The sequence below is a fragment of the Corvus moneduloides genome, chromosome 10, assembly GCF_009650955.1.
Source record: "Corvus moneduloides isolate bCorMon1 chromosome 10, bCorMon1.pri, whole genome shotgun sequence".
In the NCBI taxonomy this organism is placed as follows: Eukaryota; Metazoa; Chordata; class Aves; order Passeriformes; family Corvidae; genus Corvus; species Corvus moneduloides.
In genome coordinates, this window is record NC_045485.1 from 16732428 (window position 1) to 16756509 (window position 24082).

The 24082-nt window shown below is 45.7% G+C and overlaps 1 protein-coding gene and 1 long non-coding RNA gene across 2 annotated transcripts; one reads left to right on the top strand and one right to left on the bottom strand.

The window, feature by feature from the left end:
- Positions 1 to 3116: 3116 nt before the first annotated feature.
- On the bottom strand, positions 3117 to 6637 carry LOC116449047. Its single transcript, XR_004242212.1, has 3 exons — positions 5572 to 6637; positions 4397 to 4575; positions 3117 to 3760 (listed from the first exon to the last, which is right to left on the bottom strand). It is a non-coding gene; the product is annotated as an uncharacterized LOC116449047 (long non-coding RNA).
- A 139-nt stretch (positions 6638 to 6776) lies between these two features.
- On the top strand, positions 6777 to 14612 carry GMNC (geminin coiled-coil domain containing; the record flags this gene model as incomplete). The annotated part of the gene is made up of 4 exons (XM_032119954.1): positions 6777 to 7008; positions 7110 to 7195; positions 8556 to 8672; positions 10063 to 14612. Coding segments are annotated over 4 exons (1080 nt in total), but the record flags the coding sequence as incomplete, so codon positions are not given.
- Between the last annotated feature and the right edge of the window lie 9470 nt (positions 14613 to 24082).

Sequence of the window (24082 nt, forward strand, 5' to 3'; positions counted from 1 at the left end):
AGTGTGCTGCTGATGCCAGACTGAGAACAGGCCTCGGTTCCAAAACTACAGCATGGTTTATAATAAAAACCCCATCTAATTAACCCCCAAAGTCACAAAAAATTATCAGTTCACAATTAATTTGCTCTTCTGGAGCCAATTGGTCTCAGCCAAGAACAAAGGGACTCATTTGGCCAGGGGCTACATGAGGACATTTTTTATTACAGAAATGTGAAATCTAAGCAGATACACCAGTCCCGATTGACAGATGAGGAACTGAAACAAAGATGCAGAGACTGACTTGGGTCTATACCATAAATGGGTGATGTTCTGACGTTTCAGGCATTTAAGTGCTGCTATAAAAATGTACAACATCAGACCCAGGAGTAGAACGTATTTCTCTTCCATACACCAATCAGATTGGCAATAGTAACAAATTCCCACCTGCGGTTTCCAGGAGAACCCATAAGCTTGTCAAAAGCCAGCCCTGAGATCAGGACCTCTGAGTTTTTTTATGATACAATTCCAGCCAAAGGAAAGGGCAAGAAACAGGCAACAGATAGAGCCTGGGATGAGTTCTGAGAGAATATGTCCATAGGATGCTAAACCAGTGCAATTAATGTCCTCCTCTGACAAAAGGTCAATATACCCAGTAGAATTAATGAAAATATTCAAAAGAAAACCCCAGAATTATATTTATTTATCAAAATGCTCTCACTCTCAATGACATTCTGTAAACATACTCTGTGCTCATAAAACTTGCACTTTTTCCATTTGCCTTTCTATTTCAGGGAAACCTTATTCCTGTACCCTGGGGTGTAATCAAGTGCAATCTAAAGGACTGCTTCTCAGATGGCTGGCAAAATAGAAAAGCAATTACACAAAGCCAGACAAACACAGCATAGATTGTTGTTTATAACACATCAAATGGCACACAGGACAAAACAGAAAAAGCTAAAGACACAAATGTCCATGAACAAGTTCAGATTGGAAATTAGAGTGAAATTTTGAAGAGTAAAAGGCAGTACCAGCATCACAAGAGCAAGTCTCTTCTAGTCCTAGATCTTCACGAGCAGTTATCTGTGCTTTACCTAACAGATCTCTCTTCAAAGCAGGGATCTGCTGTCCCTTGTGAAACAACAGCTACATCCACAGGACAGACCAAAGATTTGCTGTTAGCAGGGGTGATAACAGATGGGTGAGCACTTGTGGACACAACACATGGCACAGATGTTATTCAAACATGGTCCCTACACACTTCACCTCTAAGGATTTCCTATATATAAAAGTACCATTATCTATGCAGAAAACCTACAACTTTTTCAGATAAATTCCATCAGATGATATCCAATACTCAAATTAAGCTTCTAGATCACTAAAAAGTTATTATTTTACATACAGCAGCTAAATAAAACTTACTTTCTTCACAAAAAAAACCCCTTTACTGACCACAAACAATTAAGCACTAGTAATAACAAATTTCCTACTAAGATTCTATCAAGGATAAATCTCATCCAGCATGTATCAGAAAATACAGGAAGAAAATCATACACCTTACATATACCATGTGCCTTCATTTCAAACCAAAAGAAAGCACTGAAGCCACCACAAGAACTGCACACAGGTAGGATATCCTCTACTCACTAACTCACCACCCTCGTTGTGAGAAACTGCAGGTAAACCCAGAAAGATGTTTTGCAGTTTTTCCATCTTGTAGTCATCTTTTTTTCTTTATTCTAAATACTTGTGAAACTCCACAGTACCAAAAAGTATCAACACGGGAGAGCTGGAGCCCTACAGCACTGAAAACTCAGTTTGACTCAACTACATTTTACAGGAATTAAAGTCCACAGGTGCATTCACTGCCAGCTGACAGCAATTTCAAGACTAGCAACCGGTGTGAGAGAGTGATGAAAAAGGTAAAGACTGCCCTAAAATACACCAAAAAGATATAAAAAGGGAAGATTTCCCCATGCTTTTCTCTAAAACAGTGGTGTGTTACAGAGCGACCTGAGTAAGTTTGGTCATCCATGTGAAAAACAGGTTAATATCAGCTGGAATATTTTCTGAGATAGGTTCCTAAGGTTAGGAAAGATTGTAAAAGAACCTGCCTTCTTCAACCTAAAAAGCAAAGGAAAAGACAATGTGTGACAGCGCTTTGCAAAGACGTCAAGGCTAAACACTAGAGAGGGAGATGAAGTGTCTAAACTAGAGCAAGAGTTTGGCACAAGGACAAAAGGGATTATACCTGCTATGAATACATGCAGCCTGGAAACTAGAAAGTGTCCAGCCATCAGAGCTCAGAGTACGGTGTAGCCTCACAGTGGGAATAACATAAGGAAAATAACCTAATTAGTTTTAAGAGGGAGATTGAAAAGTTTAAGAATGTCTCAACAGCAGGGGACTGGATTTGGGAAGTGCCTTTTAGTCCTGCGTTCAAGGAGGAAGACTGATCAGAGAAACAGCCAGAACCTGTATGTGTATAAATTCCCTTTCAAAAGCATTTTTGCAAATCTGTCTCATCAGGTTTAATTTCTCACACCTTTGGTTCACAAACACAACCAGAGATTCATGCAAGTGCCAGATACCTGTGTATACCTGTCTACAGGTTAATATCCTGAGTTATAAGTGAGCCTCTGTTTTGTCACTGATTCACTTAGCCACTCTTACTATGGACAAGAAGCACTGTAGCAGTAATACGGCAGGATTAAGTGAAGAGGATTTGGGGTCGGTTTGGACACCTGTGCAGGTGTCAGCATGCAAAGCAACACATAACTGTAGTAAATCTGATATAAAACTTGAATTAAACTATTTGCAAATACTATTTTTCTTCTGTGTACCATCCCTTCTGAAAGCCAGTTCACTATGATGCAAATGCAATTTTAAGGCCATTTCGACATAAAACTGGGATAAATCAGAAAAAATATTTGTGGTTTTTTTTAGTTTTAATCTGAAGGATTAGCTTCATCACTAACATTTAAAAAGAAACATCATGGAAATTACAAAAGAAAATACAGGTACAAAGAACAGATAAGAATTAACACTGCAATACACTTAAGTGTGTTCCCAGAACTTCAGAAAAGCTGCTATACCATTCAAAGTAAAATCTCCACTGAAGCAATATTGTAGTCTTGATAAACATTTTGCCCTGAAACTTTATTTCCAATTAAAGAGGTCCATCATTAGCTGCAATGAGCATTAAGAGCTCCAGATGAACAGGAAAATTAGCAGATGATTGTTACTTAGTTTTGTTTTACACACACATCAATGTGTGATTGCTACTGTGACTTGAACCTCTTCCATCACTGTGTGTGACCATCCATGCACCAGTTGGCACAATTAGGTGTTTCTCTCCTACAACAACAGCATTTTTCTTTCTCTGATAGTCACCCAAAGGGTATCTCCACAAACCAGGCCTCTGATTTGGTGATCATTTATCCACGTATCACCTTTCACTCTCCAGCATGTCAACCTTGGTGAGCTGACCTGAATTCCTGGAGCTCAGGAAGCGGAGCACCATCAGCCCCGCAGCCAACACCACACCAGCTATGCAGACCCAGCAACGGAGGGACCACGGGCTTCCAGTGGGTTTGATATGTCTCCAGAGAGGGGAGACTCTGCACCCTCCCTGGGCAGCTGTTCCAGTGCCTGACACCCTCAATAGAAAGAAGTTCTTCCAAGTGTTGAGGTGAAGTTTCTTGTGTTCCAGTTTATGGCCATTGCTCCTTGTCCTGTCACTGGGCACGACTGAAGAGTCTGGCATCTTCCTCTTGACCCCTGCCTTTGAGATATTTATATGCATTAATGAGATCCCCTCAGAGGAGGCCCTGTTCCCTCAGCCTCTCCTCGAAACAGATGCTCCAACCCCTAATTATCCCCTGGATGTGCTGTTCAGATACCCAACTCTCCCCTCTTTGCTGACGCCCCGACAGAGGAACCGTGAGGTGCCTCGGGGCGACACGGGGGAGCACCCCCTGCGCAGGGAATCCCTGCTCTTCACCCACTGAAGGCTCCTCCGCACCTGCCTTACGCCCTTCAGGGCCAGGCGGGCATCTCCCGAGCTGCCCGGGCCGCGGGGACCGGCCGTGGGGCAGTGCCGGCCGCCCGGGAGGGACCGCGGCTCCCCCCGCCGCCATCGCCGCGCTGCGGGGGCGGCGCGGGCTGATGACGCCATCTTGGGCAGCCCAAACATGGCCGCGGGCCGGGCGGCCCCAGGCCGGGGCTGCGGACCCGGAGGCGCTGGCGGGGCCGGGCGGGACCCGCGGGGCGTTGGCGCCTCGCACGGGGCTGCTGCTGGCGCTGAGGGCTCCTCCAGCCAGCCCGCCCCAGCATCTCTCTTCTCCCGGCTTTACCCGCCTCCCCCGGGCCCTTCCCTAGCGCGCTGCCGCCCGCGGGGCCCCAGAGCAGCGGTGCTTACCTGGGATGCCCCCGGTGTGAGGGAGCCGCCCGCGCCACAGCGCCCTGCTGCACTGCGCCCTGCAGCTCAGCCGCGGCCAAGGAGCTGAGCTGGGCCTTGGCGCGTGTTGGGCGTGTGTCACACAGCTTCTTTTCCTTGTTAGCCAGCAGATGACACGGCCATGCAGGAGGGGCTGGCATCTGGAGGGGGTGGGTTATCACAGCAGTTATCAACTGTAAATGTGCGACGCTGCGGGTTAAGAAAGCTAAAGGGTGACCCCGGGCACTGTAGGCTCAGAGTGCAGGGCCTTTTTAAAACGCCTCTGTTGGAAAAAAACCATAAAGGCAAAGATGGAAGTGGGTTAATTTGGTACAGCTGCCAGTCTATCTGGGCAGCAACCTAGGAAAATAGCCAGTAATAAAAGAATGGAAGGGAAATTGCCCTCTTGGTTTGTATTGTCCCTGAGCCTTGCTTATGGGGGGATAGCACTGAGCATCCTCCAGGGGAGAAATGAAAGACCATCCCATATGCCAGCACAGCCTGCCCTCGGCCCAGCCTCATCCTCCTGGCTGTGGGCAGGTCGGTATACCACCTGGGATAGCCTTTGCCATGGCAGAGAGCAAGATCCTGGCAGAACAACTGCTCTGCTATTGGTTTTATTCTCACCATCCCCTATGCTAGTCAAAGACAGACCCTCAGTGAAGATTTTTGGTTTGTTTTTTTCTCCCCCCCCGGGACAAACTCAAGCTTATCCATGGATTTTGATTGCTATGTAAATCTGATATGAACCAGAAGTGACTATATAGAGACAATCTCTGCCCTTCACACACCTGTGCGTAGCTTTTGCAACGTTATGATAGTAAATCCTTTATGATACATAATCTTTTACCACTATCACATTTATATCCTGAGATCTTCTGGAAGCCTGGGGCTTGACAGAAAACATTCCCAATATATTGAGACGTTTGCAAGAGCTTGTCTCTGCAGGCTATGTTGTCCTGAAACCTGCATTCTTCAGAACTGCAGAGCTGTCCTCAGAAATGAATCATATTGGCTTCTACACACCTCTGAGAAGCCAGGCAAAAGCCACTGTGTCAGCCATGCAGGTTGGACAAACTTGTTTCTTCCTGCTGGATTTTACAACCACAAATAAGGCTTGAAAACAAAACAAAACATAACAAATAAAAAATACTCACCAGCAACACCAGCAGCCTTATTCTGAACATGTGGGATGCTTCCCTGGATGCCTGCTCATTTCCTGGAGTGAAACTCAGACACACCAGTTCACTGCTGCCCTGAACTGCATGGATACTTTTTTTTTTCCCTTCTCCCTCCTTTTCTTTTCCCTCCTTCCTTGTGTTGATTTGTGGGACCAGAATGACTTTGATTTCAGCAAGTTTGCTGTTTATTCACGTCACAAGTTTGACAGCTTTACACCAAATCAGATTGCTGGGTTTCAGGAGAGCTCTGAGGCGTCACTGGGAGCTCCTTTAGATTAAACTCGCCTCCCCGGTCTCCCCCCTCTCCCCCTCCTTCAGAGCCATTTAAACCTCTCTGGGGCTTTAACACAAACGTGCTCCCAAGACCTGCATTTCATTCTGCCACTAATATGGTAAGTGCTCTTTGCATTTCTCTCGACCTCGAGGCAGAGGAGGAGAAGCTGGTCTCTCCCTTGGGGGGATAGGGGGGGTGCAATAGATTTTGTGCCTTCTTAAGATGGGAAAGAAAAAAAGCTCTCCTCTACCTGCAAGAGCAGTCTCTGCTGCTGTGCTTTCCCATGGGTGGGCAGACTCCCTGACTGAGGCTCCAAGCTCTGCCGTTGCCTTCCTTGCAGAGATTTAGAGCTGCTGCAGATGAGGCTTATTTGGAGGAGGGAGAAAGGGTGAATCCAGAGACAACCCCAGGCTTTGCGGTCTGGGACTCCTGCAGAACTGCAGGGGCAGAAGAGAGTGCGAGCAGCTAGGAGGTGACTCTGCTGGCTCTGTGCTGCTGCTTTAGAGCTGGATCAAACACCCAAGGTGGCAGGAACGGTCTGGCCAAGGACAGCCTGCGACCTCCCTTCACCCTAAACCCACTCAGGACCGTAGCATTTCCCAAGGGTTTGCAGGAAACTGAGCCACCTCCCTGGCACAGCTGTGCGCGGAGCCCCAGTGCTGCGGGGCGCTGGCGGGGCGGCACTGCCCGCGCTCGGCGCACGGAGCGGTGCCACCGGGAAAGCGGGGAGCGGGCACCGGGTCAGGGCTGGGCGCTGCCTCGGGGGCCGGCGGCGCCTGGCAGGGCGGCGGGGCTGTCCCGCGACGGCTCCTGAGCACAGCCCGGCCGGGACAGCCGCGGAGAGCGCTGCCCCGCCGGGGCGCTTCTGCCGGGGCGCGGCGGGGCCGGGCTGGCACCGCCTCCCCTCGGGGCCCGCCGGCGGCTGGGGACGGGGCGCCGCCGAGCGCCCCATCGCCTCGGCCCCTTCCCTCCGCAGAGCGCCGGCCGGCCGTGCCCGGAGCCGGACTTCGCCGGGGGCTCGGGCTGCACCTGCCCCTGCCCCTGGTCCGCCCCCGCCGGTGTCTCCAAGGAGACCTGGGCCGCCGTCTGCGCCGCGGAGCCGCCGCACAGCCACGGCCGGCGGGAGGCTCGGCCGCCGGGTGAGTGCGCTCAGCTGCCGCCGGGGCGGGGAGACCGGCCTGGCCCCGCAGCCGGGCTGGGAGGGGTACGGTACCGCGCTAACCCTCGCTCTGGTCCCCAGGGCAGTTCTCCAGCCCGCAGCTCGGTGCCCAGGACGCGGCGTGGCAGGGAGACCAGCTGTCCTCCCAGCTCTACAGAAACAAGCAGGTAAAGGCTCCGCGCCCCCCAGCAACACCGGCTTCACCCCACGAGGCTCCCGAACTTTGTATCACGTATGGCACCTTCTGGCTTGGCTTATGGCATGTCTCGCTCTTGCTGGCACAGATGTCAGAAGTGACAGAAAACTGTTGTTCCTTACTTAAAGTATTTGTCTCCCCCATGTTGCCCTGTGAAGTTGGAACAACTGTGGTGAGGTTCCCTCCATTCGCCCCCTCTTACATCATATTGCACCGGGAGCCTTGGCACTACAGAAAACCAGGGGCATGAACAAGGGGTCCCTCAGGCTCTGATCATGCTGTTGGCTAAAAATACGTAGTGTGTGTCCTGATTCCACCAGGTTTATCTTCATGGGAAATGATTCCACCAGCATTGCCTAGTTACATGGAGGATCAACCATTTTGACCAGCAGGATTTCCTTGTTACTTTATTTTCTCTTATCTTTCCTTTTTTTGTAAATCCCAGCAAGAGACAGAAGAAACTCTGAATTTAGATGAAGGAACTCCAGGTTGATGACTCTGATCGACTACTTGGAATGATGTTTTGATGTAGTGAAGTCAATGAAAATTCAGATATTAACTTAAAGGTCCCTAGAATCAAACTATAGTTCCAGATGTCAGTGTACTTGTTTCTTTGGCTCTGCCTCAATCATTTGAGTCTGTGCTCAGCAGATGTCTGTGGTCCTTGGCAGAAGATTGTCCTCCTAAAGAAGTCTCCAGTGCTATGATCAGGAGGCAAAAATCAATCTGTAAATGCTTTGATTTCCCATGGAAATGTGTTAGGTGTCTGCCATTCCTGTTCAGCTTTTGAGACCAGGGATTATCTCAACTCTGTATGTGTACCAGGACTGGCACAGTAGGGTCCAGAACTGAAGAGATCACTGAGTAGTGCTATATCATAGAGAATGGCAACTGCATCTTCCTTCTGCAATCTACCCCCATAAATCATTTGCAACTCCTCCTCCTTTTTTTGCACCAGCCAACTATAAATGGGGAGGAGGGGTGCAAAGGGATGTTTACTGCAGCTGAGGAGGAGATCATGAATCTGCTGTCATGCCCGTGACCATTTCTGGCTGCTCACAGGGCTACCTGTAATTCTTTTCTATTATTATGCTACGGTTGCAGGTTTTTTCAGAGTAATCTTATCAAACACTTACTAAAGATTAAAGGAAGTCAAAAGGGAAAACTGAACAGTCATGCCACTTAGATTTATAGAGACAAGAGGCTGGAGGGGGTGGGTTGAGCTCACAAAGCAAACACCCAGATCATCAAATCCAAGCAGTTTGTACCATAGGGCAATTGCTATTAAGTTACAGAGTCAACATCTATTCATCAATATCTCTATTCCACAGCTTCAAGATACTTTGCTTCAGAAGGAAGAGGAACTTGCTAGGTTACATGAAGAAAATAATAACCTCCGACAGTACCTGAATTCTGCCCTGATTAAGTGTTTAGAAGATAAAGCCAAGGTATTGTGTTCAAACCTGTCATATAGATGTCTACAGAAAGAACAGGTCGATTTGGTACAGGCCAGTAAAATACATGGAAAATCTAAGAGTGTAGACAACCTGCAGTGGAATTCACACTCACATTTAAATTCACAAAGGGGACAGTTTTCCCTGGGAATGATATCCTATCAGGTTCTGACTTTGGAGACAGTGTAGCACTTATAGCTAATTAATAAGTTAAGTTTAATTAATTAGTTAGCTATAAGTAAGTTAAGATTATGTAGTCAAGGTAAAATTATTCCCTCTAACACTTTTTTTTTCACTAGAAAGTTCAAATTTGAATATGTATTTTTTGACTGTCTCTATTTTGTCAGTTATCCCTTTGATAAGGATTTTTTTTTTCCAGTTAATTAAAAACCTGTGTGGGGTTTTTTTTAATGGTGAGGTACAAAATTAAACATTTAAGGTTGGATGAAACATTCTGTTAAACTAAGTGTGAAGGGTGTTTTGGTTTTTTTTTATTTGAATTCTTTGTCTCTCATCTTAAAGAAAATAAAGAAAAAAATTGTTTCTTGTCAGCTTAAAGACATTTTTTGCTATTCCAGCCTCACCCATGAAACTGAACTATTGATTATTTGCTCAACTCTGTGAATTGGGCATGAGGTAAAAAAGATTGTAGAACATAGGAGACTTTCCTTTTCCATGCTGTTGATGAGTTAATAGTGTGACATGTCCTCCCTCCCATGGCCAGACCTGGCTCCTGGCAGTAGAAAAGGTCTCCTTCACTGGGCACAGCAGGGTGACACAGCCACCCCCTGTGTCATGGGGAGAAGAATCCAGCATGGAACTGTTGTGGGACATGTCTGAGCAGTGAATTCATGACATGGTGGGGAGCTTCCTTGTCTATCCTTGCCCTCCTTTGACCATCCCTGGATGCCTGAAGGGCCCTTGTCCTGTGATAATGACAAATGAGGTGAACTGATGAGTGCAGCGCCATTCAGGCTGCTGCTCTGAGCACTGCCTGGTCGGCATCACCCGTGTCCCAGCATGAGTTACCTTTGCATCCTCCCTCTTTGTCAGGCTGCCACTTGGGCCCCCCATGCCCTGCTCACCTGCCAAGTGCTGCTGGCACAGATCCAGGTGGGAGTGTGGGGCTGGGAACGCCATCAAAGCTCAGGCCTTATCGACACGGTCCCTCTTTCAGGGACAGGGTTGTTGCAGACACTGTAAAGATACAAAATAGTTGGTCATACCCATATGTTTAAGCAGAGAGTGGGAAAAGAAGTGTCTTTATAAGGACAGCAGTAACCATCTTGTGCATCTGAGGTCAGAAAAGTGTTGCTTTCAGGTATCTAGAAATTCAAATTTTAATACTCTGTCTCCACCTTGATGTTTTGGGTTTTTTTAATAGAAACTACTGTCTGGCCATGGACAAAAAACCTGTGCTATCCTCAAAAGTACCAAGAGGAGATTAAAAGAGGACCACTGCTTTGTCCCTCAAGAAACTCCTCAGGCTTCCAAAGCTAGAAGGAACCTCTTCAATGAATTCACTGCCTGTGAAGAGCAAGCCAGCCCTGCTGTGGACAGCTGGGTCTTGCAGACCTTAGGATTAAAAGATGTGAACACCATTGATGAAGCTTCAGCTAACTACAGTGCCCTGTCCCCAGACCTTGGAAAAGACACATACTGCCTGAGCCCTGGGGGAGCAATAGGCTATGAGCACAGGGAAGGAGCAGCAGCAGCGTTCAGCTGCAGCCATGTGCCTCCAGCCAGCAGCAGCACCCATCCATGCAGCGAGGACTCTCCCTTCCCTCCTCAATTTTCTTCAGCACCATGCCTTTCCTCACCAGTACCAAGTGTTTCCTCCCTCCCAACCTATGGGCTGCCTTATTTGACTGGTGATTTGTCACCCAACAAAACAGAAGTGGCCTTCACAACGTCCCTGAGTCCCCACCGCAATGTGAGAACACACAGCTTCCACCAAGGACAGGCCTTTGTGCGCAGGGACGACAACGGGGGATGGAGATTCACCTGGGTGCCCAAGCAGGCTGAATGATGCACCTGGATCAAGGGTCAGCCATAGGGGATGTAGGAGTCACACTTTACCTTGTGCACAAGACAGGTTCAGGCAGAAAAAATGGACCCTTTTGGGCTTCTTTAAATGCTACTCTGTCACTAACCTACTCCTCATTCCCTCACAGATTTTCACGGATGTGACTCCAGATTGCACTTGGACAATTATCTGCCCCAGATGTACAAACTAGATTCCTTTCTCTTGTGCCTGTGTTGAGATACCTATTTTTACTTGTTTCCTGGGTTTTTATCATCAGCTCTTCCTTGTTACTGGTAGTTTCCAGGCTGGAGGCCTTTCAGCTTTGATGATCACTTTTACATGCACCAAACTGGAAAGCACTTTGGGAATACACCTCTCTCACAGATATCCACAGATAACAAAGGAGGCATGGATTGAAGGCTGAGGATCAGCAGTTTCTAAGTGATTTACATCTCTCTTGACTACGCTGATTGCTTTGGATTTAACGGGTACCCATGGTTGCCTTATGTGCTGCCCAAGGCTGACCTACCTGCAGTTCCATGGTGCTGTCACATTCTTTGATGATGCCTCAAAATAAAAATAGGATTTGCTTCTAATGCCTGGAGGCTACTTAGTTGCAAGTGATTGGGCAAGTGCAGGGGACCTTCCTAAGGTGTGATTAAGAGACTGATGTGTTTACTGATATGTTTTAAAGGTGTTTTGTCTGTCAGTAAAGGGAGTTTACATTTGGGGAAGCAGTATCACTTAGTGGTTGGAGTCGGTCTTTAGGAACCACAGCCTTCAATGCCAGCTCCTGCCTCTCTGTGTTTCTGCCAGACTGTGATGGGCTGAGGATAAGACCAGCACTACTTTGAGAATGCTTTAAAACTCTCTGAGAGAAGGTGCTCTAGCACTGCACAGGACTTGACATTTAGTAAAGCTACTAATGATATGAATGATATCATGATATGAAGTCAATGGACATGAAGGAAGCTCGCCAGTACTGTTTTCTGTTACCTTTGTCTTCTGTTCTACAGTAGTTTGATGCCTAAGTATTCAAAATAGATTGACTTGGTTATTCTTGCTTTCAGAATGGTGCCAGTGACATTGAGGAGGGACTTAAGTAAAAATAACCAAAATCAAGGATTTTCTTCCAGTGGCTTATTTTCCTATAGAAAACTGGATATTTGTCTATTTTTTTTTTTTGAGGATAAAAATATCTCCTAATAGCCTGTTGTGCCTTAGAATTGCAATGTTTGAGGAACTCCATCAGGAGCAGTAATGGTTTCCCAAAGGACTTCTAAATAAATAAACTGTATTTCTAGGTAGTTACTTTAGAATAACTGTGGCAGACTTCCAGAATAGGCAATTTGAAAGCATTGGTTGTAGGCATTATTTCACTGGATTAAAAAGCCAACCAAACTAAAAAAACACCAACCACAAACCCACACAACAACCACTGCAAAATAAAACCACAAAAAAACCTCAATAAAACCCAACAAACCCAAACCAAGCAATGCTCATGGAATAAATACAAGTATTTGATTGGGGGGCTTGTTGTAGTCCATAAAATTGAGGCCAATTGATGAAGACTGGTCAGACAAGAGCACTGTTTCTGTAGCACTTTTTTACTTTTCAGTGAAAGCAGAAGAAAAATCCTGTCCTACAAACAACTCATATTTTTTCTCAATGCATTCATTTTCTATTATTCTCCCCTTGCCCCACTATATAAGAGAGCATTGAAGAAAATACTCCAGTCACTGGAGTTTTTATTGGTGTGTGTGTGTGGTAGTGTAGAAAATGCCTGAACTTAACCTGAGTGTGTGATGGGAAGCCCTGGTGTGGGCAATGTGGGGGATGAACAGCAAGCTGGGAATAGACAGTGTGGTCAGAGGATGACACACAACACAGCTGTAGAGACCACATCTCTCAAAGCAGCTGTAAAAAAAAAGTAGAGAAACATCTATGTTTTCTAACACTATAGAATGCTATTATGTATGAATTTCAATGCTAGGGAGTCAGCAGCACTAATAAGTACTTTTGTCCTACCAACAAAATCTTAAATCACAATTTTATTTTTCTCTGAAGAGAGAAAAGCTTTCCATTTGCCTGACATTTTCTTTCCACATTTTTGTATCACTGAGTGTGAGAACTTCTGCAGAGAGCCAGAACAAAATTAATTGTCAGATCTTTGGTACAGTCCTGAAGTAGGGTTTCAGTAGGAACAAACTGATGCTTGAGCCTTTGCCAGCTCAAGCTGTACAGGGGTGACTGTCCCCTTGTCTCATAGAAAATAAATTATGAATGTGAGGGAATATTTACCTGAATGAATCCTCTTCTTTTCCTGTGGGTTCCTGAATTTTACTCTGTCTGAAGGAGCTGAGTCTTGTTGGAAGGATTTTTTCTGAGCCTGACTTTGCTGGAGTTCATTTGGGTAGAGGATCCCATGGTGCTGCTCCTCTCAGCTGATGGGTGCTCCTGACCTGCACATGCAAACTTAAAATTCTGGTGTAGGCAACTGCTTGAGCAAAGGTTTCTGTGGTAATAGTGCTGCTGGGCACTGGAACAAAGGGAGCACACTGGAAAGGAAACAGGAAAATCCCCAAAGCATTTTAACAAATAAATAAGAGTGATTTTTTTTTACCCTGACACCACAATCTGAAGCAGTATTTCCTGAGTTACATGAAGAATAATAGAAACAATCTGTATCTAACACCAACCCACAGAAAACAAGTCAGCCCAGTGACCAAACCATTCCTTTAGATGGCTATTGCTCCTATTGCCAAAAGAAATACATTGCTCAGCATACCTCACTCTGAACTGTCTGGTTCCTCTGCAAATCCTGCCTTCCTACAGGTATAATAGGTGTGGAAAATGAGTAAGAGGCTGAAGGCATCTCACAGCAGATTACTGCCATGGGATGGGATGTGGAGACAGTTACTGACTGGGCTGGTGCTGGGTGGATATGTTGATTTAACCTGCTGTGTCCCTGTGATTTCCTTGGGCCTGGAAGCAGTGAAGCTGCATTAATGTGCTGCAGTTCTTTGGCCTGCAAAGATGTGGGGGAGAAGGTCTTGGCTTTACAAAGCATAGATGGAGCTTTGAAATGGGTGTTCAGTCTTGGTTTGTGCCTGATCCTCCCTGTTTGTCCTTTTGTATCCATTCCCTGTGGGTGAAACAGAGTCAAAGCCCCTCTGCTGCTCATGGAATGTGTGAGTTAAAGCCCAGGGAAGCCTGTGACACAAAGATAGCTAGAGATCAATGGCAATGAAAGCAAAAAGTGGAAACAAAATCCAGTTCTTCACACAGCCATCATAACTAGGTAGCCAGGAGATAGCAGAGACAAGTTTCAGCTTGGTACTGTATTTCTAATTTCAAAAAACAGACAGCTGGAAAAGAGGGCCAGGAGGCAAAAGTTCTGGATTCTGATACTGCCTCTGGTATTACACTTAACTTCTGTGCTTTGGATTCTACGGAGTCCACCGCTGGACCAGTTCATAGCTATTTAACAAGAAAACACAGCTCTTGCTGTTGCAAACTCTGAGAAGTTCCCTCTTGCCAAGGATCAGCACCAGGCCCATAAAACTCCAGGATGGGGAACTATGACTTGAGTGGCCATGGGACCCTGGGTGATTCTTTGAGCAGCAGGGAACTTCCGTGTCTGTAAATATTCATCTTGTATTAACATACTTTGTTTTATTTTTTTATTTAAAGTTTGTTTGCTTTAATATGTGAATGTAACATGCAGCTGCATAGTTTTAAAAAAATCTGTGTTTCTAGAAAGGTACACTAACAGAAATGGAAGTTAATTTAACACTTTATATGTTGATGTTCACAATTTTTGTGATTTAAAAGGCCATGATTATATGTAACTGTCAATTTTACCAGTGTCACTAAGTTATGTCTAATAAAACTTAACATCCAATCAATGCAATTCTTGCTGCCCACTTTAGCACCCGTTAAACCACACAGCTGTTGCTCACATGGCACAGCATCCACCTGGCACCTACACATCTCCCCAGAGGACTGAAAGGGACCTTTATTTCCTGCAGTCACAAGTGTCCACACAAGGACATGCCATGTTTTTATGATACCAGACCTAAATATATTGACAGCCACAGGTGTGCTCATTTCAGCCTGGGCTTGCACAGCATGTTGCAATGATCCATTACTGCTTTGACTCAGAAAAGGATGCCATGCTACCAAACAGCAAGGACAGAGGGAAATACTGTGCTTTTTGTCCGTTGTTTTTGCAGCATCTGGCACTCTCACTTAATAGACTTATACCTTCCTAGGCAGCTGAACATCCTGATCCAGGACAACCCGCTTCGTTATAGTACTCTGAGTACTCCTGATTTGGACTCCGAAGCGATGAATTGCAGAATGGCACTGAGGTGTCACATAAAGAGACTGGAGATGAGAGAGAAAAGCCTGATTAAAGAATTGAAACCTCTTCTCAGCTCTACTTGACAACAAAGAAAAGCTGTGTTAGTTATTAACTTTCCCTTCTGGTCATGGGGATGTTTATTGGTGACCATGCACCAGCTGGGACCAGAGACATTTTTCATTGGAATGGAGATGGCTTATTGCTTATGAAAAGATACAAAGTGAGCTTTACTTAATCTCTTTTGCCCTCATCTAGAAGCCGTACTAAGTCTATGAGATGATTCATAAACACTCTGGCCTGTTGCCGGGTAGCTGACATCCTGTCATGAAGAGAGAGCAGTCTATAAATAATTTGTGGAATGAGCTGTGATTCACCTAAAATGCCATCTCTCCAGTCATTCCTCTGCTTCATTAGTTGTGCATCACTGAGTTATTTCAAGGCTGAATACTTAAACGCAGTGCAGCCCAAAGAAATCAGTATAATAATAGTTCACAAGGAACAGATTATAAAAATCAGTATGAGCATGAGGAGCTGGGAGGTCTGAGGTCCCCATTTTCCCTAATGTATTTTAAAAAGCCCACTCAAAGTGTGGCTGTAGTACTGGTATGGTTAGCTGAAACTCCCAAGAAGTGCTGCCTCCAAAGCTGCTACTAGTCAAAGATCACTCTAAATATTAATTTACTAAACAGTGTTTGCATGTATAACATCTTCCACCAGGACATTATTCCCTGTTGGTGACCACAGAACACAGGGTCAGGAACTGGGAGCTCTGTGATGCTTTCAGGGGCACAAACAATGTCATTAATGAGCTGGAATGGAGGCCAGGCATGCCAGCTTCCAGCTGTGCAGAATGGGGGCCTAACAGCCCATTAGAGAGCGCGCACGTGCTGTCGATGTCCCAGATGTGCTGTCGGTGTCCCAGATGTGCTGTCGGTGTCCCAGATGTGCGACGCGAGCCCGCCGTGTAGAAAGCAGCGGGCGCGCAGCCGAGGCCGCAGCAGCGCGGTTACACCCAGAGGCGCGGAGCGATGCCGAGTCCCGCTGTGGGGCTGTGTCCCCAGGCTGTCGCAGCCGGGGTCCCCGTGCCCGCCGAGCCGCTCCCGGCTCCCGGCAGGACCCGCCCGCGGCCGCCGGCCCTGGCCAAGGTGCTGAAACGGCCGCGCTTCTCGGCGCCGCTGCGGGCGCGGGGTGCGAGAGCATCAGGGCGAGCCAGGGTCTCCGCCAGAGGGACCTGCGGTATCCCGCCCAAAGGTGGTGCCACAGCTGGGACGGCCCTGTCCCGTTACCAGCAGCTCGAAGGACGCTGTCACACTTGATGGCATTGTTTAGGAAAATGAGCTTGCCTTGATCTCGAGGTAAGCTTTAGCTGACAACATGACTGAGGGCAAGGAACCGGGAAGAAATACCACGTTCACGGTAAACATAAGTGGCGCTTTACAGGTACAAACAGTTCTGGGCTCCTCTACCAGTCTGTGAGGCAGCTGGGTAACAGGCAGGGGCCATTTCAGAGTATCCTACTCCATATCATTGAGAAAGTGTCAACTGGAAAGCTGCCTTACCAGTGTTATGAACTGCAGTTTATCCCAGACATAGAATGAAGAAATTATCAACTGTCTCCCAGCTGGGACAGAGAAACCAAGAAATCCCTGTGACCTTTGAGTAGAGCATCCTTTGTAACCTCCAAAGCATTGCATGTTTGATTGAGTATCAAGCCCCAAGCATAAAGCTTGATTCTACAGAAATATTTGTTACTACACAATTAAAATAATCACTACTCTATGTTATAGGATTATTTAGACTATGCAGGTAGGAATATGGTCTCCATTATGTGGGAAATCATATCAAAAAATGTTAATCACTCTGTAGTAAATTCTGTTCTCCTTCCCCCAGCCTGGGAGCCCCAACAGCCTCCCTCATTCTAAAGGGTTTTTCCAAGTTACACTTATAAGTAGGACCTAAAATATACATATATTGTTTCTGGTTTTTCCCCAACATCCACTCTGGAATTACATGAAACACAGATGCTAAAATGGTTTTCAGAAATCAAGACAGAATATAGTAAGAACTACCTTTCTGCTACTCTCCTATTTTTTGCTCATCTAGTCCAATTTGGAATCCAGGAGCTCAAAATTATCTGACAATGTCAAACAATGATGAAAAAAAGGAATAATCTATGCTGATGGAAAGCCTCTATGCAGACTCTTGTATTAGGAAAAGTTGACGTCTCTTTCGGTTATAAAACCACACAGTTCCAAGACACAAGCAACTCCTCTTTCTAAGAAATACACATTCTTGTCCCAGTCTAGACAAAATCTTCACTAACAGCGTAATGCAGGTCGGTTCATTCCTAAACTCTGAATATTACTGTAAAGCACAGATCAGCAATATTCACACTCAGTTGTAACTGTTGCACCTGCTTTGAATTCCAGTTCCCTCACTTGGAGATGCAATCAAAAAGAACAAGTAGGAATGACAGGATCCCTTCTTGCTCCAGGAAACAGGGCTAATTTTGTTTACCTATGGGTCATGAAATATTTAGTGATACCTTTCTGCAGGTGAAACACTGATTTAGTACGGGTAGGTATTGTTCAAACCTGCCAGCTTCAGTTTCCTTCAGAGAGTGATATTAGCCTGGTAATTTTTCTTGCCTTCTTACCTGAAGAAATCAACAACACTGCTGGGTGAAAGATGCCGTGTTCCTCCACTACAACGACTTCATTTCAACAAAAATGCTTTTCTGAACTGTGTCATTTTTACAGTCTGTAAGAACTGCAGTAACCCACTGAAATCAGCAGTCGGAATGAGTTATTCCAACCCCTGAGAACAAAATGGAGCTGAGAGAGCTTTAAGTTTCTTCTTAGTAAAAGACCTTTTATCAGAACAAAATATCATTACCTCAATGGCCCTGTGGCCATTTCAGAGGTATATAAACATTTGCTGCCTATCTGTAAGCCATTCAATTACTAAGATCTTGATACTGTGTAAATATTTAACTACAATACAGGATATAAATCAGAGAAAGTGATTCTGTTTCATTTCACTGGTGGCAGTAAATCACAGGCTATTCAGACTACTGGGCTACACCCAAATAAATGGCTGAGCTGTGAATACAGGCAGACATTACCTAAAATTTCCTGTAACACAAGTCCCAATTTAATCCAGAATTCATAGAGGGAAGACTAGCAGTACCACAACTCTAGAAACCTGAAGCACTTCCAGACATTTTTACTGTACCATCCAAGAAAGGAGAAGTTGCCAACACCCAACCTTTGGACTAGTTTTCCAGAAGATGTGACCAGAGACATGAAAGGGCTGCGAAAGCAGGTACTCTTGAGTTTGAGCCCTGGATATTAATGACACAGGCAGCAGAGAAAAGGAGTAGCCAGTAAATTCCAGTGTCATTTAATCAGATAGGACTGAGTACAATTAGAGGCAGCAACATGATGGAACACAAGACCAGTCAGCCCTTATCCAAGGGCTGATCCAGGTTTCTGTGCTATAACAGAAATCCAGGAGCTGCCACAGAAACAGCCGTGCTGTGTGTCACTACTCCAGAGATGCAGCACTGGGCTCCCCATCACAACAGGGACATGAGTTCCCCCAATGCACTGCAAACTGAAAGTCTTCCAGGACTTGGCTTTTTCTATGAGAACAGCTGCAAACACATGGGTTCATGCTCAGCTTTAGCAGCAGCCACCAGGGACTGAGTCACTGTCACCATTCTCCTGTGCACTCCCACTGCAATTCCCTCTCTCTGGCTTTCTGTTGTACAAGGTCTGGTGCCAGCCCTGGGGCCACAAGGATGGGTCACACTTCCTCATTTCTAGGAGCCATCAATACCACTGCTTGTATGTCAGGACCTGTTTATCCTCATGTCCTCATTTCTGTCTGTCCCATCCTCTGCTATCAAAACACTTCAGCCAGAGGAGCAATTAGTGTCACCCAAGTGGCTTACAGACCCCTTCTGCAGTCTTAAAAGGGACATCAAGGAGACAAGGGACCAGGCAATTTGAGAAAATAGAGTAGAAATGAGATGCTTCTACTGGAAAAGCATGGGATGCTCCTGTTGACAACATATCACTGCCCTGGGGCACCTAACTTAGGGTCTCTGCTTCGCTTTTGCTTTGCTCTGGAATGGGCTCTTTAGCAGAGAGAAGAGCAAGATTTGCTCACGAAAAGATAAGAAATGGGTTTATTTCTGTCCTTTTAGACTTAAGGTGTATCCTCCTGCTCTCAGGACACTTCATGTCACCAGTGCCACTTGAGGGGCCCAGCTCCACAGAGGAGGGTGAGCCAGAGGGCCAACAACCAGAAATTCTGCAAGACACTGTGACTGCAGAGAGAGCACGTATAAGCTACACACACTTTTCTCAGCTTTCCCAAGCTGCATGGCCTCACCTGGGGCTGATGACAGTGGTTGTTAAATCTGTTAATCTGAGCAAGAGCAAAAATTCCCTCTGCCTGCCGTCCTTCTCCACTTGGCCCACAGGCAGGTACCAGTTCAGTGAGTGTCTGCAAGCCCCAGTGCATACAAACAAGCCTTGTGCAGCATTATATTTTGGTTTTCTCTACCCCCCTTATGGGCTCCCCTGGCTAAAGTCAAAGAAACATTGAAAGCATCCAAGTAAATCAGTCTATTGCATTTTCTCATCAGCTTAAAATGCTCTCCTCAGTGCCAAAAAAATGACAATCCACTGAAGAACCAGGCTTGCAAGATAGTTGTATTGAAGCTATTTCTTTCTGCCTTGCCATCTTGAGAGGCCTGTTGGCAGGGAACATACCCCCTGCTCTCCAGGCCAGTGTGCCATACTGAGCACACAAAATTATACACATGGCTCTGACAGAGTGCAGAGGGTGTCCCAGCAGAAACCTGCTCCACAAACACTTGCCTCCTCCCGTGGACATCCTAAGACAGGTCAAATTAAATGTACCATGACAGCTGCTTAATGAAATCCTGTCATGAGACAGGAGCCCAAATGTGTTTGTGTGTTACCCACCCCGAGGGACACGGTTGAATCCATGAACCACCCTGAGCTGAAGGGCTCTAGGGTTGGGTGAGTCCCAGCAGCCTGAGCCCTGGGGTGACAGCAGGGTCTGAGCCCTCTTTTGTGGCTTGAGCAGAGGGGGGAGATGAGCAGAGAGGCAAACAGAGCACCTGGGGCTGGCTACAGGACGGCTGGGGTAGGACAAGTTCCTAGGGTGGCACAGCTGCTCCTTAGCACATGAAAGTGATTTATTAATAGCAAAGCAAACCCAGTATCCCCAACAGTCGTGTTCTGCAACACCACCCAGTCCTCTGTCCTGCACTTGAGCAGTTTAAGCCGTTGCAGCTACTTCTCTCACCAGCAAAGATCAGGCTGCCTACAACTGACTGCAGCACTTCACCCTGCTCTCCTCTTCCAACACTCACACACAGCAACAGAGGAGAGGCACAGAGCACCAAAGAAGAAAGGAAGGTGGGAAAAGTGGGTTATCCACTGTTGGAAACAATGAACATTTACTATAATTATTGTTTGTAATATATTATTTGAACAGGTCAAGGCCTCCTGTAAAATCAAAAAGCAGTCTGGGCGTCAGCTCGGAGAAAGGAATTCATTGCTAAGTTGCTTGTGAATAGTTTAGAAACACCTGTTTTGCAGAAGCCTGGGAAATTTTAGAAGGGTAGACAGATACAAAAATATAACTTTGAAACTCTGTGATAACCTTTTTCTGGCTATTGCCTGAGTCCAAATCAGAAGAGTAGCATGTGCAATGGGAAGCAGCAGTCAAAGCTGGAGTAAAGGGGAGCAGTAGTGGCATGTTTTTCTTTCTTATTGATTTAATTTTCAGTGCACTCTGGAATTGGCTGTTCATTTCAGCATGGATGCACTCAGCAGTTTGTGACACACTGTGCTGCTTTGCTCTGCCAGCTGTGCTTTGCCTGCCAACATTTGTTGAGAAATAACAAGAGGTCACACATGGTGTCAAAAAAAATACCCCTGGCACAGCACACAGAAAAAAGGCATTGTATTAGTGGCAATGAATTCAGACCTACTGATGGTGGAATTAATGAAATCCATGGCTGGCACTCTCTTTGCATCCCAACGGAGGCTACAGCGAACAAAGAAAATGTACTGGCCACTAGCCCATGAGGTCGGCAAACCAGGCTTGTCCAGGGCAGCTGGAAGCCCATTGCCTTCCCTGGCAGGCCCTGAAGTGGAGAATGGAATTCAAGTGCTTCCCTAAGACCTCTCTTCTCTGACTCTAAGGCAACAGGAATCCAAGAGACAGGGAAGCAAGGAGCTAAGTAATGCTCATGGAGGAAAAACAGCACTGAATGGTGAGAGGCATTTGATTATTTTACTCTAGTTTTCTTGGTTTCTTAAGTTTTTTTTATTTAGCTACAAGGGAGAGACATCTTTCCCTTTGATTCTTATTTGCCCAGAAGCTGAAGCCCATCTCCTAAACTTCAGCATTTGCTTATTGATCTTTTCTGTCCTGAAAGGTTTCAAGTCCCTTTTAGGAAACCCTCAGAGACATTTATGTTGGCCTTTGTCTTTCCATTCTCTTTATGCTAAGCAGAGACACCTAAGGATACATACACTTCTAGATAAAATTCCTCACAATAAATGCAAGGATTTAGGTAGTTGATCCTTGGACATAGTCAGCAGGTGGCTGGACAAGGCCCTGAGCAACCAATTCAACTTTGAAGTTGCCTCTTTGAGCTGAAAGTTGGATCAGAAAACCTATGTATGTCTCTTTCTACCTTCAGATTTTCAATAATTCAGTGATTCTAAATCCACATCTGATCAATCATTTCTTCATGTACTGTCTACTTGCAGGAAAAGGTCCATCAGCACTCATCAGCCTTAGACTAGCCAACATTAGCTGGAGTATGATCCACCACTTTCCTTTTTCCCCTATAAAATAGGACTATGAATTTTCTCTTTTATCCTCACACTTTCTACCTTTGTCCAAATGCATTTGGGAGCAGAATGCAGAAACTGCACCTATTCCCCAGGCATTTCAGAGCACAGCCATTTGTTGATGTTTCTGCATTAACCCCAGGTGTGTGTTCATTCCCCTTTGAAAAGATAATTTAACTCCTACTGCTGTTTGAAAATATGGCTGGGTGAACCAAGTCAGACACGTGCCAGTGTCAAATCTAGAAGAACCACCCACTGATCAAAAAGACACAAGTAATTCCTTTCTCCTAGGGCATTTTAATGCAGCTCTTTCATGTTTAATGTGGGTGGAATAATAGTTTGTCTCTTGCTATCCTCCATTAACACAGATCAGAGGCACCAGATCCTTACAGCCAACTTAATACTTCCCAGCTGGTCGCCCAGCCAATAGGTTCAACACTGGAAAAAAGCCTGTGCAATTGGAAGCCTCTCCTCTCACACTGTTTCTAACAGGCACTAGCTAAACATGGATGCCAGCCCCTCCTCAGACTGCATTATTCTGCAATTCCACTGTAATTCATCCCTCACAGCAACCTGAGAAATCTGATAACAACAATTTTTACCATTACAGATTGACTGATTCTCCCTAGAGCTAAGATGAAAACAGGCGATTCTGTCATGTTGAGCACTGACATTATAAGCTTTGTTTTCTTTTGGGGAAAAAAAAACACTGGACAAGGAAAACTAAGAATTTTTGTATCAAAGGCTTTGAAGTAGAACATATGTGGGATACCTTTTTTGCCTGAAGTAGAAGTCTTCTCAAAATCAGTAGTATCCATTACATCATCTCTCATCTGGAAGATCAAGCTGCCCACAGACAAAGGCCCTGGAAGAACCAGTTTTGCACAAAATCTCTGCTTAAGCTGAGCAAGGAGGTGGACAAAGACAATTTGTGATTTATGGATGTTCAGCTGCTCCTCCACGCTCATGCAGCAGGGAAGCGTTACTCATCAGCTCCAGGGAAGCCAATTGTCTATGGCTGGCAAGTGAAGAGGGATTTGCCAGATAGTACCAATGGCCTGGTCTTGGGGTTGAAACAGCTTTTGGAAGACAGAGGAGGCAACCATGTATGCTGATAAAGCCAACAAACTTGGAACCAAGGCCTTTTGTTTTCTTTCCTCTGATGCCAAGGAGAGGAGCGTGCCTGGGTCTGCACAGAGTGTTCCCACTGAACAATGTCAGACACACGCCAGTTTGGAGGTCTGCCAGTCTAGGGCCACCTCAGCGAACTCATATGGCAAGGCAGAAGGAACACACAAAGACCAGACCAAGGTTATCACAGTCTTCCCAGAGAAGGCCAAAGCAACCATTTGTCATCATTATGTTCATTCTCTATTCTTATTTCTGTGCTCCCTAGAAAATAAAGTAATGCTTACTAAGAAATAAAAAGAGGGAAGGAACAACCTGAATACCTGAGACTGGCTAAACTGATGGAGAAGGTGATGAATAACCAGTATGGCTGGCAGAACTCCTATTCTTCCTTTATGAATGTTACACAACCCACTGCTTAAAATATCAGAGCCTTGATTTATTATTTGCCATGGTATAAACAGGTTTTGATTGCTTGGCACCTCTCCTCTGTCAAAAAAAAAAATTGAAGAAAGCATCCACCCGTGGTGGTTTCCTGTGCATGTTCTGTCTAGCTGAGACTCACTTTTGCAGACTCAACTTTAAGCGGAATTCTCAGCAAGTACCCTGCTGGACTGGGACTTGTGTCAGTCCAGTGGAGTGTCTACACCTCCTATCAAAATACATTTGCATTTGAAGGACTGGAGGCATATAAACAGTAAAGAAGCAGATACTAGAGAACAACAGATAAAAACAGTGGAAAAAATGGGAAAATGAGAAGACAAATTATACTATTTTCCCTTTCTGTGGTATTTTTCTATCAGTGATCCTATGTTCACAGCATTTTGCACTTCTTAGCAGAAAAATTCCCTGGTCAGACTTGCCCCTTCACTGTAGTCTTACATAAGGTAGGAAAGTAAGAGCCCAGCACTGCACAGCCTGCAGCTAAACGTGCCAAGGTCAGAGATCAGGGCCAGTCCTGGTCTGCACAGAAGGGCAG